Here is a 17,563-nt window from a genome sequence, read left to right on the forward strand (position 1 = left end):
TCTCATACAAGTCATACCTTCTTCTATGTACCCCATCTTCTATAGACCATACTTTCTCTCCTATACCCCACAGCTTCATGCAAACTGCATCTCCTACCCTAGCCACCTTCTAATACAGACCACAGCACTTCCAACAGACATGTTATTGATAAGTTCCACAGATGCCTCTTTTTCTCATATAGGCCACACCAACCATAGATAGTGCAGCTTAACATGGATTACATCTTCTCATAGAGGACACACCTGCTAACATAGAGAATGCTTCCTCTCTTAGATTTTATCTTCTCATACAGGACACACCTCCCACCATCAACAGTGCCAGCTTGCATTGTTTACATCTTCCCATACAGAACATACCCTCTCTCGCATTCTACATCTGCTCTGGTCTTCCCGTACTAGGAACATCATCCACTTGACAACATGCCCTGCCCTCCTCCTATACCATGGACTGATTCTCATACAAGCCATGCGTTCTTCTACGTTACTCATCTTTTATAGTCTATACCCTCTGCCCTAGAGCCCACGTCTCACGCAGATTGCCTCTCCTCCCCTAGCTGCTCTAGCCACAGTTCTTCTGATTAACTGTATTTCATGTTATTGATAGGCTTCCACACAGATTCAGCTTTTTCTCACATAGGCCCCACCATCCATAGATAGTGCTTCCTCACATAGATCACTTCTCATACAGGCCATGCCACTTACCCTTGATAGTACCACTTTGCATAGATTGCGTCTTCTCATCCAGGACACACCACCTACCATAGATAATACCTCCTCGCATGTATTATACTTTCTTATGCAAGACACGCCTCCTACCATCGACAATGCCTCTTTGCATAGATTACATCTTCCCATACAGGACACATCTCTCACATTCTACATCTTTTCTGGTCTTTCCCTACTGATAACATCCTCCACTCAACAACATGCCCTGCCCCCAAACTTTGGGCACTAGATTTGTACCATAAAAATTTATTTCCTTTCACATTTAGCATACCCATGTCTTACATGTGGCCAGGGCCAATATGTAGACATTTTAAACAACACCAGCTATTCCAAGTTTATGGGGCAGGAGGAATGAGTAGCTTTTACTGCCTCTATTTTTAAAACAATTCTGATTAGGAGCTATCAAACTAAAGCAAATGAGTTGTTTTGAAAGTCACTGCCTAAAGGACTTTGGCAATTCCAGTGCTCAACCAAAAATAATAATGGGTGATAAATTAATTGTTGGATGTTCTTCTTCAATCCATTAAAATAGTATCATTTCCTAAAACAAGCTGCAAAACACTTTAATGTGCCCATATGTCTGAAAGAAGATTGCCTCTTCATTAAACAAAAAGGCCCAGATATAGAAGGAGTACAGAACCTTCAATTACACTTAGAATATTTATACTCCAGGCTAACCCTCATGGAGTAGTACAGAACAAAATACCCCACCCTCACTTTCACATTATTTTCTAATTCAAAAGGATCAGGGCACAGAAATGTATCAGAAATGTTTAAACAGCTATCAGAACGGGTCCATGTTCCTGTGCTATATGTGATTTAAAGTCTTCTGCCTCTGTGTAGCCCTTCACCCAGGTGATATATCTGTTAGACTGCTTGCAACGAATTTCAGTGGAGATTGTTTACATTTATGTTGGTCAATCTGAAAACCTAACAGGATTTTACTATGTGGTGGATTGACAATCAAACTACTATTAAGTTCAAGTACAGCACTTCATAGATCATCCTTGGTAACATTGTTTAAAAATCCAGAACTTAAATCTAAACATTTCTCCATTCAGAATCACAAGTAGACTAGGCTGAGTATAGAAGTGTGCTAGCATGGGTTTCTAGGTACACCACAGGCTGCCTTTTCAGAAAATTCCGCAAGGCGCTTGGCAAGTGGGATCGTAATGGAAATTGAACTCTAAACAGCGGGCGACGAAGAGAGCAGGAACTAACGGGAACGGAGTTTCACTACTTTTATTTTTACTGCTATTTAATCCGCTACTTTTTACAACTGTTTCACAGTTACAATAATTTTCTTTTTTGCAGTAAAAGGAATCTTCTTTTTATTTTACAAGTGTAACCAATGCTTTTTGTGAAGCTGATTGATTCACCTCTGCTCCTGTTGGGCTGAGAGACTGCCAAATTGTAATCTGTAATCCCTCTCTACAAATCTCACTTCCAGCCTGCCTGTCAGTGTTCAACTACTTAGGGCCTTATTACAAGTTTCCAATAATTTTCTGGGTAAATTACACAACAAATAATATCCAATGCCACAGAGTATGGTATTTACGATATCTGCAATTTGTTCATCATTTATGGATGGAACTTGGCATAGGGAATTACCACAATATATTATTCTGCCTAGGGCTCTGCAAATCCTCAGAAAATAGCTGCTTACTCCTTTACCAGACACCAAACCTTATTACAAACCTCTACCTGCTGCATTGGCCAAGTCCGCCGGTGACACAGGTGCACTGCCCAGCTGCGATCCGTACTCTTTTTTTCTGAATGAACTGTTGGTGAAGCGGTTTTCAAGTTCTGCGTACACAGCGGACATCTGCGAAGAGAAAAGAAAATATTTAACCCAAACTTCTATTACCCGGCTACTACCTTGCATGTCAGGTGCTAGTTGTGTCTACTGTTGCTGAGGCTGGAGTGGGAATAGTGACTGAGCCTTCCAAACTCTATTTTTTCTTATTTGAATTTTTGTTACTTGTTATTGTTTCTTTTGGTTTTTGGAGTCATTGTTTCATTACATTTTTATTTATTGCATTATAACTTTCAAAGTGTAGTTTTTAATTCTTAATTATTTTGTATTTTAATTATGTTCATGTTAAGCTTACTGTTTTTACATTTTTCTTAAAGGATAGCTTTTTATTTTAGTTTTTAGATTTATAAATGTATTAATATAGTTTCTATATTCTATTTCTATAATTTTTTTAATGTAATATTGTTTGTGAATGTAAGGCTCCCAGCTTCCAGAATGATATAATAACTAATGGTGTCACATGTTGTTGATCTATTCCAGCAATCAGCGCTTTGACTAGAATGTTGGGAGCTGGTCAGCCAATAAGTGCCCCCACTTTTCTGGCTATGTTTAACATTACAAGACCATTACGGTAGCATTTTGTGACTGACAGCTGCAGGCCTCTGTAATGTGGGCGCACAATGGAAGCGTTATGAGAATATGAGCAACCTCTTGCCTGATAGTTTGAATGCTAAAGACGGCTCCATGCTCTTACATTGCTTATCTGCCTTGCTTAACAAACTTTTCTTTCCATTTTTTTAACATTTCTATTGGCTTATTGGGGTTCCCGTCACTAGAAGCAAGGGGAGGAATCCAGAGAGAGGTTTGTGAACTACAGCTCATTGTAAAGAGGCAGAGGTGGAGCTGAGAGAGGATGCGCCCATCCTGGGGAGAGGCCGCTCCTGCACTGATCCATATTTTGTGTGTGTGTGGAGCTAATTACCTTATTGCGTTCACCTGCAGGGTAATAACTACTGTTAATTACTACCTTCTTCAAGCACCCTCACCTGTGACTTGGGCTCCTGGGCTCATAACTACAAGGAGGTTAATGAACAGAAGCATGAAATGACTCTTAATTATAAAATTGGAATTCTGAGACCTCCTTTGAAGACCCTATAGTGGATAAAGGCTATTAATACCTTCTGCTCCAAAATTCCAATGTTTGTGTTCCTGTTTCTGATTTTTAACATAGAACATTCTTCCCTTGTTGAGTGGAATATTCCAGTAGCATTATAGCCCTTCTGCCTTGGCTAACCAGGTTTCTAAAAGCCCTTTTAATAGGCGTTCATCTGCAGCTTGTGTGTATAGCTCAGGTTTAGAGATTTTAACAACCGGTATGGCCCTCTGTGTGGGTCCTAATGCTATATTAATTTTTGTAATGCCTTTGAGGTAAGATATATTCAATACATTAATTAAGCCTACTCAAGCACTCTCAGGTTCAATCTCCGCTTCCCCTACTTTGTGTGATGCTTTGCAAACTGCTTCTTTGCGCTGCACCACGGTTACCTTTTCTGCTAAAATTACAAACAATTAGGAACATTCCAAATGAAGGTAGTATGTGCATTGCAAAGTACAGTGGTGTATTTGGTTGTACCCGGAACACTGCCACTATTCTACTGTTGTGTTTTCTATGCTTCTCCCTGGCATACCAGGCCCTCTTCCCCAGAGTGTAATGCTAAAGTCTCGAACCATTTTGGGGTTTGGTGTCTCTGGAAGGGATGTGCCATCGCCGGCCTGCCTCTCTCCTGAGCTGAGCCGAGAAGGAGCGTCCCCGTAGTCCCTGTTACCTGTCGAGGAAAGAGAAAAAAGGATTATCTTAATTGTTATTATTTTTGTAACTTCATATATCATGCTCTAGGCCCGGAGCTGTGCTAATTTGTAGGTATTTTATGAATGGGGAAACATAAAGCAGCCATGGAGATACATCTGGAGTCAAGAAAGGATGTTTGATTGAGACACACTCTTATCATAAGAGCGTATGCTTAAAAATACAAAAATAGAATAGGATACCACAAAATATTGATATATCCAGGGGTCTTTTGATGGAGGTGGAATTAGTTGCAAAACTATAGCAGGCCAAGAACATAACAAAAAAGCCCAGTTGCCAAAGCAAGGGGCAACCTTATAAGAAGATATGTGAGGGATGGGGTGCTCGATAGGTCTTTGCAACTTATAGTTCACAGTTCTGGACACACCATGAAGCACATTTAATTGGCAAGATTCAGTTAGAGCTGCGGTTGTGAGTACAGGGCTCTTGCAGAAATAAGAGTAGCTAAGTCGTACACTTCTGTGCGTTTGGGCAAACTTCCAATAGGGATTACTAAGGATCCTTGGGACAGATGTGTCATCTGACCGGGTCGTGGTAGCACTATCCTACACAACAAATGAGCTGCAACCTGGCCAGGTCTTTACCGCACCAATCCATAATGGCGCTAAGAGACAATTCACACTATTTATGGCCATGGATTTGGAGGTGAGCATACATGCGAAGGGCTGCAAGTGAGGTTTGGTGGCCTGCAAAGTACATCAGACCTTTGTCTCTCCATTCACTTTAAGGAAGTTTCAGCAGTGCATTTCCTTTCCCATGTATTTACATTGGGCTGTTCAAGATGGAATGGGGCAGTCAACACATCTGCCATTAGCTTGAAGCACTCCTAGTGGAATTTTGAAGCAATTTTACGATGTACAACTTTGAGAGCAATTGGGGTGGAACAATAAAGTAGACGGGTACCCGGTTCCTCATCTTCAGTGCCTCTTGCCCGAACATTCCCCTGGTACATCGAGGGTACTCTCACAGAGTTCCGTGGTGGCACCTCTGGTTCTGGTTCTGCTGCATCTGAAAGAAACATGGAAATCAGTGCAAACTCCAAGTTAATCTGTCAGGAGCATCTCACAGGCCCTGTTGAGAAGACATATTGTTTGGCTTCCTATAAACACTGGGATTCGTCCTAGCAAGCAGAACAAGAAGCCATCCAGCCCATTTGTTGACTGATCGAACCCTGGGCCTTCTGATGCTGCAAGGCAGTATCCACTCATACCTCAGGCTGAGTAACCATGAGAGTGGTCATTTTTAGGCCTGGGCGGTAAATTCCGTTCCACTCGCGGAATTTGGGTAATTTCGCGTACCGCGGAGAACTCAAAATTGCCCAAAATTCTACGTTCCGCGGCTTCGCAGAATTTCTTTGCTTGTTCGCGTTCTCAAAATGCGTGTTTGCGAAGTATTTCTCCCCGAGCACGCAAACAGCGATCGCGAGCAGGAAAAAAGCATCGCGAACAAGCAACTCTGCGTGTTCACGGAATTTCTGCGTGTTCGCGAGATTTTGACCATTTCGCTGAACTTTGCGTAATGCGACTACGCAAATTCCGCCCACCCCTAGTAGTTACTGTACGTCCACAGAAGTTAATGTGAAAGGTAGGTTGGACGGCCAGTGGATGAGAGGGCAGTGGGTGGGATGGTTAAATGTGTGGCTGGTTGAGTGAGTTGTGCATTTAGGATCTTCCAGTGCTTGGGTATTCGTCGACGTTTTTTGAGAGCCGAATCCAGTTGGGCATGCGGCTCTCTAAATCTAAACTATGAGCGATTTACATTTCTGTTGGTTATACTGAGGAGTTCATGGTGCAGGTCGCTAGTGCTGTTGGCGATGCAGAATATAGGTGTGATCTTATATAGAAGTTATACAAAATAAAGAATATAAGTAGGTGGCCTGTGAAGTTTCTCACCTGCAGCAGCCTTGTAGCCGAGAAACCGTGCAATCTTCTGTTGGCAGTGCTCTTGTTCTTCATAAGTCAAGAGCTGGTAGATGAATTGCCAGATGATCTGCTTGGAGGGGGTGTCCAGTACTGGGTACACATCCACTATTAGAGTGTCAATGTTCCTAGGAGGTTAATGGGAATCAAAAACATGTCATCTGTGGCATGAGGTATATATCCAAACCACACATAGCAATCCTGCACCACTTTCAGCACTCAATCAAATGACTGACTTCCTCACCCTTTTTCACTATGCTAAAGAGTGGGCTATAAGGGTTTGGAGCAAGCACGGTGCCCTGCAAAAGATCGCAGCCTGCCCTGCCGGGTACCATGGCTGCTTGGAAGCCGTCAGAAAGCTTAAGTGTCCAGAGATGTGGACATAGATCATCAAGAAGTCTTCTCTACCCCAGTGATTAATAAAACTTAAAAAAAGTACCTGTCCCCAAATTTCTTGAGAAATCTTGTAGATTTCACTCAGCCACTTTTAGGAGGCGTTTCTGCCCCGGAACGCCCCCCCCTGCGCCGTAACGCCTACATGTGGCACAGGGCTTTACAACGTGACGCATCTCCCAGATGCGTCACATTGTAAATACCCCGCAGCATAACGCTGGCTTTGCGCCACCGCTGCGTCCCAAAAGTGACGCAACAACAGCGTAAAAGAGCCGCAAGGAGCTTGTAAATGTGCCCCTTAGTATCTAAGCTGTTATTAAGGTTCTCGTGCAGGGAGGGTTTTGAGGCCAACCTTCCATCACTGACCGAGTACCCAGTACCACCGGTTGCTGTTAACCATTTACAACTACACCTTTTATACTGCTGGATTGTCCCTGTGAGTGCAAGAATCAGGGAAATATCCTGACACTAACCTTGAGGGTTAAAATCCCTGGAACTATAAGAAGGGCTATTCTGGAGGACATTCTATTGGTGGAATTTCCTCCACAATACTAATTATATAGTGCATAAAGGGCCATAAATACACATTTTAGGGCTAGCTATTACCTAATTATTATTTTCTTCAAATCGCAATTAGGAAATTGCTATTCCTAATGTATGAAATCCACTGAGTTTCATTTAGCGAATCCGAAAGGGGTCACAAATAGACCTACCTCATGAATATTAGTGAGGTATGTCGCTCTTTGTGAACCATTAGGAATGGCACCCATTACAGGGATGGTGGCCAGCTGGGGTCAGCAGACCACTAGGTCTGTGATTGCTTTTCATTAGAGCAAACTTAAAAAAAAAAAAATACACCTGTTTTCCTTAAAGAAAAATGGGTTACATTTTAAAAAACAAAATGATTTGTTGCTCTTAAAAAAAACAGTTTCAACATTCACAAAGGGGAAGGGGTTTTGTGGGGTCCCCTTCCCAACTGCGTATGGTTACCATCAACCTTAAGGTAATGGTAATAAATGAATGTTTTGCTACCATAATTCAGTCGCAAAATATTCATACATAGAACTGAAATTCAGTATTTGGAAGGGACGCCCTAAACACGCCCCTTCCAAATACCAAATTGCTAAACACAAATCGCTATTAAGTAACATGTTACCCATCACAGTTTACGCCCTGTACATATAGAAAATACTTTTTGCAGTCGGTAACAGCCCTGTTCTGTAAATCGGGCTGTTTCCAACCTCCAAAATGCTTTTGTACTTATAACGCTAGATTCTGCCAGTTGTTTTCTCTGGGTTTAGCAGTCTCAGAGAAAACACCGGCTATTTCATTACCATTCAGCTATGAATGAGGCTCTAAGTCATTAGATTCTCATCAGCCTAAGACCACAGAAAGGAACACATTCTTGCCTGCCACAGTTAAGGCCTTGAAATAATTATTTTTGGGGCAAGGATAAGGTACACTGGTCATGGAAACTAACGTTGATAAGGTTCCAGGTTGGGTAGAAATTTTTTCTAATATATACAAATTAATTAAAAAACATTAAGAAAATATTACTGAAAGTAGCAACAAATATCTACATCTATGGAAGCACAACATACACCGCAACTAGTATTGCAAACAAATAATTACTTTTCAAAAGAAAAAATATTGAATTTCCTGACCAACAAGTAGAGTAACAGTGACGACCTGAAGTTTTAGAACATTGGATTTATGTGATAGGGAGCGAAGCAATGTGACTGACCCACTGCATTAGTGATATATTGCTTTACGCAATATAACATTCTTTAAAAAAAAAAAGAAGAAGAAAGATGCCCCTTCGATCTCTTGTACAAAACCAGTGATTCCGGGTGGTGACTTGACTTTGAGTAGCTGGAGGCTTTGTACAACAGTGCATAGTGGAGTAATAATAAGAGCGTGCACCTCCCCCCTCAACTACAGCTGATAGGTAGTATAGCTGATGGTGTTTCTGAGAGAAGTGCTGTATTTGACACAAGCATACTTCTGCTACCAGTCACTTGCAAGACTAGAACACAGGCCATCTACCCTGAGGCAAGCAGTAGGAGGTTGTGTGTGGCCTGTTGCCTCAAAGCTTAGACTTGTGAGGCTCTCAAGAGACAGAGCACATCTGGATGTCTGACCATAGAGGAAAAACAACAAGACCCAATAGGCTTTTTGAGAAACATACCAGTTGACCAGTTGTAACTAGTCTGGCCTTGGACTTGGTAAAGATTCTTCATTGAAACTGGAAAGTGCCTGACAAAGCTAACTTACACTCACTGTAAATTGGTATCTTGAGACAGGACTTTCCAGAGTGCAAGGAGATTGGTATCAACACCAATCAATCAATCAGGGGGTTTAAAGTGCGCTACTCACCCGTGAGGGTCCCAGGGGGGCTGGTGGGGGCAAGGTGCTGGTTGCAGCTCCGGTTCAGCCGAAGATCCAGGTCTTCAGGAAAAGCCTTAAGGTGTGCACAGTAGCGGAGCGTCTGATGTTGACTGGGAGTTCGTTCCAGGTTTTGGCCACGATGTAGAAGAAGGCTCTGTCTCCCGCTCTGGTTCTGCGGATGCGTGGGGTTTCTGCTAGGGCGAGGTCAGCGGAGCAGAGGTCTTGTTTGGGTACATGGAAGGAGACTCTATCGTTGAGGTATTTGGGCCAGATGTTGTTGAGGGATTTGTAGGCGTGGGTGAGTAGCTTGAAGGTTACCCTATTCTCGACAGGGAGCCAGTGGAGGTCTCGTAGGTACTGGGTGACGTGCTCATGTCGAGGGATGCCGAGGACGAGTTTGGCCACGGTTTTCTGGATGGTCTGGAGTCTGCGTAGTAGGGATATGTTGATTCCAGCATAGAGGGTGTTTATGTAGTCCAATCTGCTTGTTCTTAGTGCGTGGGTGATGGTTTTTCTGACTTCGGGGGGGGTCCACTTGAAGGTCTTGCAGAGGGTGTTGAAGCAGGTGGAGGCCACGGCGTTGATCTGTGGGATCATGGTGATGGAGGAGTTGAGTATGATGCCGAGGTTCCGGGCATGGTCCGGCGAGGGGGGCACCAGGAATTGTCCCAAGCTGAGGGGATGGGTCCAAGGACGAGGACTTCTGTCTTCTCCAAGTTGAGATTCGGACATGTGCTGTTCATTCAAGCTGTGACGTCCTTCATTTCTTCTTGGAAGCTGAGTCTGCTGGTTTTGGGGTCCTTCGTAAGGGAGAGAATAAACCAAGGACTGGGCCAAGGACTGAACTGGGAGCTGAGAAGGGGGAGCACTGTCTTTTGGTTTAGGCAGACTCAGGAAGACCAGACAGACTCTGTCTGCCATGGGGATGCAAGCCAGAGGCACTCTCACGTGAACAATATGAAGTTTGGAATCTATGAACTATGCATGCCTGCCTAAGGTAACAAAATCTGGGAGTCATTCTTACCTGTGACTGGAAGGGAAGAAGCCTCCAGTGGCCATTTATGAGTACTATGCAGGAACTTTCATTGACTGTCCATGCATAATGACGAAGCAATGTGGAATGCAACGCTCATTTTGGCAAACTATAACTTTGCAGTGAATTATCCACTTTGTTAGTTTGGGCCTTATTTTAATCATAAATATTTTTGGCCTGGGAGCTTTACAAAGTGATTTCATGATCCAGGTGTTGTGCTCGTTCTGTTAACTATTAACCCATTGTCTGAAGCACCTTCCATCCCCATCCTTCGCTACTTAGGGGTCTTAGAGAAACAATGTTTGCCTGACAATTTGCTAGTTTTGGACGGTGATGTGAGAATTTGACCAGCTAGGCAATGCAGCTTTCTATAACCAGATTGGGAATTGGATTAAGAACAAAAAAATGGCAACATGATAGAGGGACCTGCATGGCTAATAGGTGCTGGCAATGTATCACAAACTATAAAGCTATAGAAATGCAAGTCTGTTTCTCACACTCCTTTGCCTCCAAGCTCAAGCTCGAGTAGCATGATAAGAGCGCCTCAGTGGGCAACACGCATGACATGGAAACACTTCCCATACAGGCTCAAAACAAAGAAGACACCTTCACTCACACACATATGGTGTGGTGTGCTCACTGTGTGAATAAGTGCTTCAGTGCCCCATGTAAGGGTACTAAGGGCTATACAATCCAATACAGAGTGTGACGTCTAGTCCAAAGAGGGGCAAGACTTTGTGATTATAGATCACAGTAATTACAATGAATGGGGGTTTGGTGACTCAGGGGTATATGTATGAAGCCCTTTTCCCGTTCGCAAACGGGCCGATTCTCAGAATTGTCCCGTTTGCGACCCGGAAAAGGCCTTTTGGGATGTATCATCCCAAAAGAGTATTACAAATTAGAGAATCGCAAAATCTGCTATTCTCTATTTTGCGATTACATTTAAGGAATCGCAAATTGCGATTCCTTAAATGAAATGTATGAAGCACCTAAGTTGTGTGATTTCTCCTTAAGAAATTGAAAATTACCACCAACTTCAAGTTGGTGGTAATTTGCGATTTCTTTGAAAAATGCACATTTTGGCATTTTTCAAAGTGTCATGTGGTGCACATACATGCCCTTAGGGCATGTATGTGCACCACATGCACACAAATGCTAATTACAGGGGTGCATCAAGGTATCCTTTGGACACCCTGGCACCTTTGAAATTGCATTCTCAATTTGCGATTCTCAAATTGCGAATAGCAAATTGAGAATGTCTTCCCATTCATTCCTATGGGCCTCCTGGCCCATAGGAATGAATTGGGAAGGTATTCCTTAATTGCAATTCGCAATTTGCTAATCACAATTAAGGATTGCCAAGAAATAGTTAACTATTTGCGAATTTTTAAATACATCTCGTTTGCGATTCTCAAATAGCGATTCTCAAAAAATCGCTATTTGAGACTCGCAAATAGAGTATTTGATACATATGCCCCTCAGTGGACTAATGCATCCACTGCAGGGGCCTGTGTTCGACCTCATGGTCACAGGTTCAAATCCCGGCGGGTCCACTCAGCCTTTAATCCATCCGAGGTCGATAAAACGAATACCATTGAGTTGGGTAACAAAAAACATGTTATTCAGCACCAAGAGACCTATGGGTGAACGTGCGCTTTACAAATACGCATGTTATGTTATTGTATCCTGGTTTTTATACAGTAACGGTGGACTACCAGACTGGGGCGGATCTGTGGGAATGTGAGCTGGCCTAATTCTGTGGATCGGGCATGAGGCAAGGTGGATTAACGTGACCGTGGAAGGCATGCAAAATTGCATAAGTCATGGATCTGTGATGTCTGAAAGACAATAGATGACTAATTAAGTACATGCTGTGAACAACAGATTAAATAGATTTACTGATGAATCACCAACAAAGTACTTCATAGACTGACGTGAGTCGTTCATGGACTTTGAATAGCTTAGACAATATTGTAGAACACCAGTTTTGAATTTAAATTACTAATGAGATCAGAAGAAGATTCATTAATATGGCTGAGGCAGATTACGAGTTTTGTTGTTCCATGAGACCATAGAATGCTATAAATGCATGGGTGAGGGGGAGGCGCATGAATGCTATAAATCTTACTTCCATTGGACAATCATTTGTTATGGTTCTTTTTTGTGCAACTGTCCCTGAATATACGATCATTCCTGTTTTATTACTTCCTACTTGTTGTCGATTTTGCATTTATGTCCTTCCTCCCATCCCATTGTAAAGCCCTCGGATATCCCTTGGGATCTTGTTCGCGCTATATAAAACTTTATACATTTTTTTTTTGTTTTTTTGTATAGCGCACAGCTACCCGCAGTGGGTTTCCCGGCGCTTGTACGAATACCGCAAGGGAACCCTTCCTGGCTTTCCCTGTGAAGTGTCCACTCCTGGGCACCCCCATGGTGCAGACCAGGCATCCCTCGCGTTGTGGGGGCCGTTGTGGAGACTAAGCAAGCTATTGCCCAGAGTTGCAGCGTGGGACCCATGATCAGAATAGGCACTGAGGCGAGAATATCCGGTCAGGGGAATTAATGAGCCCGAGACCCACCGAGGCAGGAATCGAACCCTGGTCCCTGGCCAGAGCTCTGCATCGAGGTCTGCCTGCTCTAACCATTGAGCCACACTTCTCCACTATAAATAAAATAAATAAATGACACACTTCTCCACTATAAATAAAATAAATAAATGACATATGGCATGCCCATAGGGTAAACAGTTTCTAGCAGACAATAGATGCTGTAGGTGCTTTGACAATCACCAGTTGGTCGTTCGGATACATTGAACAACACACTAAGAGGAGTTTGTGCTGTCTTACCTATGCTGGAAGAATGCCTCCAGGGCTTTGCAGATGGTGTAGCGCTCGGGCGGGGTCAGTAGATGGTCCAGCTGCTGGTTAAATGTTCTTCCTTGCAGCTTGATGCTTGAAGGCAGGATCTCTGCCACCCACTGTACAGACGTCAGAGCGGACGAGGGGTTCAGCGGATCTTTCCCATCGAGATCTGCATTGAATATAAAGATCAATAATCAACAACATTACAGACATACACTTAAGCAAATATAAAGTGTAAGAATGGCTCATTAAACAATGGGAGACAGAAAACAATGCATGGGCGACTACACACGACACTTTCAGTGGGGTGATAAAGTGTTGAAAATACAATAGCACTTAAAAGGTACATATAATGGATCCTTAGTGGACACTTGTCATTTGAGAACAATGTTCTTACCATCCGTACATAATAAATTGGAGCCGTAGAGCAGAGATAGGGGGAGAGGTGAGGGGGGGTGGGTAGGCAGCAGCAACATGGTATGAAACAATATGAACAGGAGAAGACTGCGAGCTTTGTATCTTCAGAATTTTCGTATTTTTTGTATTATTTGTATTATTTGTATTCTCAAATAAAAAAGATTTGAAATTGAAAAATCAATAATCAACAAATAACAATCGATGCAGACACCCCACTCTCACGTGACTTTGACATCTTAGAGAACGCCTGGTTCCTCAAATACTAACTTGGAGGCAAGAAGTGGACGAAATAACTAGGCAGGAAAGTCTCTTTGATGATAAAAACTGTATCAGAAGAAAATCTTCAAGAATTGATGAAACAACACTGAGGGACTGAGTCGATATTGAAAATACAAAAACTAAAGAAGGACCCTAAAACAACACATATTTCATACACAAGTAAAACGAGAAATGTAGAATGACAAACAACAACCATTGGCAAAGCCAATAGGTGTTGCCTTTATAATATGAGCGGTGACCTCCTGGCTGTGCCTGTCTTTGTCTGTAAACTATTTTTAAAAAAGTAAAAGAAAACAAAGTTCAAAATAATGGAGGATAAGCAAACACATATCTTATGGTATCTCAAAACTGTACATTGAATTTAATTTTTTCAATCTTTACAAATAGCATGGTTTATTTTTCAAATACTTTTCACTCAGGAAACTAAACATTTAAAAAGAATAAGGAAGTGTCACAATGCAAAATGAAACTCCTGCCAAGTCCTAATTTAGTTTCCATACCATTCTGGCATTTGTCCTTCTAGTAGCCGAGGGAGCATACTTTTGAGCTTCATGGAGACATGTCATGCCAAGTACACATTCTGCCTCAGACACCTGTTGAAAGAGTGCTGCAGATTGGTCTTCCCCTAGCACCATAAACGTCTTTGTGTGGCAAAGTGTGTGTTTTCATGCAAATTGTGGAATGCAGTAGATAAAATAAAAACAACCCTTACATTCTGCTTTTTAGCCATACCACTGCGAAAAGATCCCTGTTGCTGTGCTTTTACAGGCAAGTTGGAGGAGGAGCAACACAGCAAGGGGGGAGGGGTAGGATTTGGGAGAGGGGAAGCACCATGTGAGTTAGAGAGAAACAAAACACATGCAGTCTCATTGAGTGCTTAATGTAAAAGAAAAATGTAGTTCCCAAAATGTGAGCTGTAGACAGAAACCACTCAGCCAATCAAAAAGGAGCATAAACAAAGAAGCTATGGCCCAGTGTGGCCATGGAAGAAAAAGGCCTACAGTGAAATCAAAATCATGAAGCATTGGTCTTCCAGAAGTGCGGCATTCACCAGCACCAGCAGTGGGCTCTTGTTTGGATCCGACTACCTTTCACCCATGTTGTATATTAACGCCAATCCCTGTAGCTCAAGAAGTTCATTTCCATGGTGTAAAAGTGGGTTCTTTTTCATCCTTGCTTTCTCCCTGTGTCTCTTCCTACTCCCTTTTCTGCCTTTCTGTCTCTCCCTCTGAATTAAAGTCTGATGAGAAAAAATAGGTTCTAGTCCCAAGACCAAAGTGTTGGCACAACCCACCTGCAACCACCAGCACAAATCAAGCACTGTAGGAAATGCATTGACCAACATAGATACAAATCTGAGCTCATTGTTCATTACATATTGATCCTCTCTATGATCTTCTGCCAACACTCTATTCCTCTTCCGAATAAAACATTCCTTTGTGCACAAGCTGATGCATCACAGCCTAGGGCTCTTCTGTGCCGAAGAAAACCAAAAGGTGCATTTTGGAGGGATATATTTATGAATCCACAACCAAATCTTTTGTTGAGGGAATCCACTTGACATGACCGTATTGGGTTTTAAAGTGTCATCAACAAATATTTTCAACTGACAAGGGGTGGTAGGCCTTTCTAGTTATCTGCAAACAACAAGTGACTCCAATCACTTGTGATCAATGGAAGCATCCTCTAACCTTGATTGTCCAAACTGAGTTCTAGATGGTGCATGCTCTTGTTACTGGTTCTCAGACCCTGAAATTACTATGCAAGAACAGAGCACTGCTCTTGGATATCACAGTGTTTTTAAGAATGTAAAAATATCATGCATAGGATATCTTAAAGGGCCCTCTATCCATATCCCAAAGAGTAAGTATGTCCTAATAAGTACACCTACAATACCATTCAGCAGGGCTGAATGTCATCACGATTCACGAGGCAAAGAAACTGTTTATCCAAAATGTTGCATTCATCGTATCACCACCATGTACAATAATTAATTCCAGGGATAAAGGGACATCAGTGAGATCAGAAATGGACATTGGTGGGTGTCCTGACCATTCCACCCATCTCTGCTTGACTAGATCCACATTTCTACAAGATACAAGTGGTCGCCGGTGACCTAAGATGAAAAGAAGCATTGCCACCAAACAAGATGGAGAATGCAGACCCCAAGTGTGTGAGAAGTGTGTGAGCAGAATCCGCACCATCATTGTTGGTGAAAGCGTGAAGCGAGGGCCAAGTATAAACCTCTCAGACTGTAATACACGGAGTCTGCCAGATGAATAGAGTTGCAATTGTTTTGGAACATATGATTCCCAAGGGGCTTGTCCATCTGAGTTGGAGAACTGATTCAAAGAAAGTATAACATTCCTTATACTTTATCAGGGTTCAAATTGTATACAATCAATTGAATGGTACCTGGGTACTCCAGTGAATTTTACCTCAAGTAACAGCCCTTGCATCAAGAACACTAAAGACTGCAGTCATTCAGCAAACCTCTTCGAACTGCCCACAGTCAATGGATGCTCATGAAAATTGCACTGGAGAGCGGGCACCCTAAGGCAATATTTATGCCCTGTTCAGATCTGTTGGTAGACCATGTTTTCTGTGCACCTGAGAGGTGCCATGAAGGATGCCAATCTGTGCCATTTTGAGGGTGCTTTTTAGTGGAGTGATACCTGGCCATTGTGAGCTGAGCCGAGGCCGCCTATCCATGTCACATAGGCGACAAACAAATTGTGGGCTGCCAATGAACTTGGGGGATGGGGAGTTGGTTGTGAGCTAAAATCTTACTAAACTGCACACGCTATGCCAGCCCCACGTCCATGCACGTTTACATTTTGTGAACTTACTCTACTGCAGAAAAGAAAGCTGGATTGGTTTTATGCATTGCAATATAAGTAAAGTACCTTTCATTTATAAGGATATCAAAAAGTATCCTGTTCCAGCCCCTACTTTTGCAAGCATGTGAATAAAGAGTCTATGTGAGACCAGTAGCATAACTTTGCAAAACACAACAAGATGATGGACGGAGTGCTGAAACATTTCAACGACTCACCCCAAGTCAAGAGATCTGGGTTGAATCCATCGTTCTTTTACTCACTATGCCGATCCAGTTCAGACCCAGCCATAAGCAAATCAGCCTTGACACAGCTCTTCATGGGAACAGTTCTGCCAGAACTGCCAGACCAGGTACCTCCTGGACCGGAAACAAGCACCCCGGGAGTAGTTTCGGGGTATCACTCCTCATCAGCCAGGCTAGATTGAATCAAGCGGCACAGCGAGTGAGGACCCATGTCTGGAAATACCCGTGGCTACTTAGTGCAAACACAACAAGATAATGGAAGGAGTGCTGAAACTTTTCAACCAAATCCCGCCCCAGTCAAGAAATCTGGGTTGAATCCTTTGTTCTTTTGCTTTCTATGCCACCCCAGTTTGGACTCAGAAATATGCACATCTGTCTTGATCCTGCTCCCCATGGGAACAGTCCAGCCCAAAATGCCAGGCCAGATCCTCCCTGGACCAGAAACAAGCATCCTAGGAATATCACCCCTCATCAGCCAGACTAGCTTGAATACAGTGGCACAGCGAGCAAGCGACCCATGTCCCTGCAAACTCTTGGCCACTTAGGTCTAAAATAGCAAATACAACAAGATGATTCACAGAATGCTGAAGCTTTTCAACCACTTACCCGCAGTCAAGAATTTTGACTTGAATCCATTGTTCTTTTGGTCACTATGCCACCCCAGTTTGGGCCCAGCCATATGCAAATCAGGCTTGCCCCTGCTCCTCATGGGACCAGTCCAGCGCGAACTACTAACCCTGGTCCTCCCTGGACTGGAAAAATGCACCCCGATGTGGAAGCTTGACTTTCACTACTTCTTAATAAGGAAAACAAATGATAGATAGAATCCATCTAAT

The 17,563-nt window shown here is 42.9% G+C and overlaps 1 protein-coding gene across 1 annotated transcript in view; it reads right to left on the minus strand.

Moving 5' to 3' along the window:
- The window catches only part of GRID2IP (Grid2 interacting protein), a 386,546-nt gene that overhangs the window by 82,726 nt on the left and 286,257 nt on the right, over positions 1-17,563 (minus strand). The window contains exons 7-13 of the mRNA XM_078664172.1: positions 12,935-13,118; positions 6,226-6,396; positions 6,079-6,092; positions 5,265-5,351; positions 5,009-5,030; positions 4,211-4,301; positions 2,431-2,551 (exon numbers count right to left, since the gene is read on the minus strand). Of these exons, the coding sequence (XP_078520298.1) occupies positions 2,431-2,551; positions 4,211-4,301; positions 5,009-5,030; positions 5,265-5,351; positions 6,079-6,092; positions 6,226-6,396; positions 12,935-13,118 (690 nt within the window). The remainder of the gene's footprint in view (positions 1-2,430; positions 2,552-4,210; positions 4,302-5,008; positions 5,031-5,264; positions 5,352-6,078; positions 6,093-6,225; positions 6,397-12,934; positions 13,119-17,563) is intronic.

This window comes from Lissotriton helveticus, chromosome 10, assembly GCF_964261635.1.
Source record: "Lissotriton helveticus chromosome 10, aLisHel1.1, whole genome shotgun sequence".
NCBI classification, from domain to species: domain Eukaryota; kingdom Metazoa; phylum Chordata; class Amphibia; order Caudata; family Salamandridae; genus Lissotriton; species Lissotriton helveticus.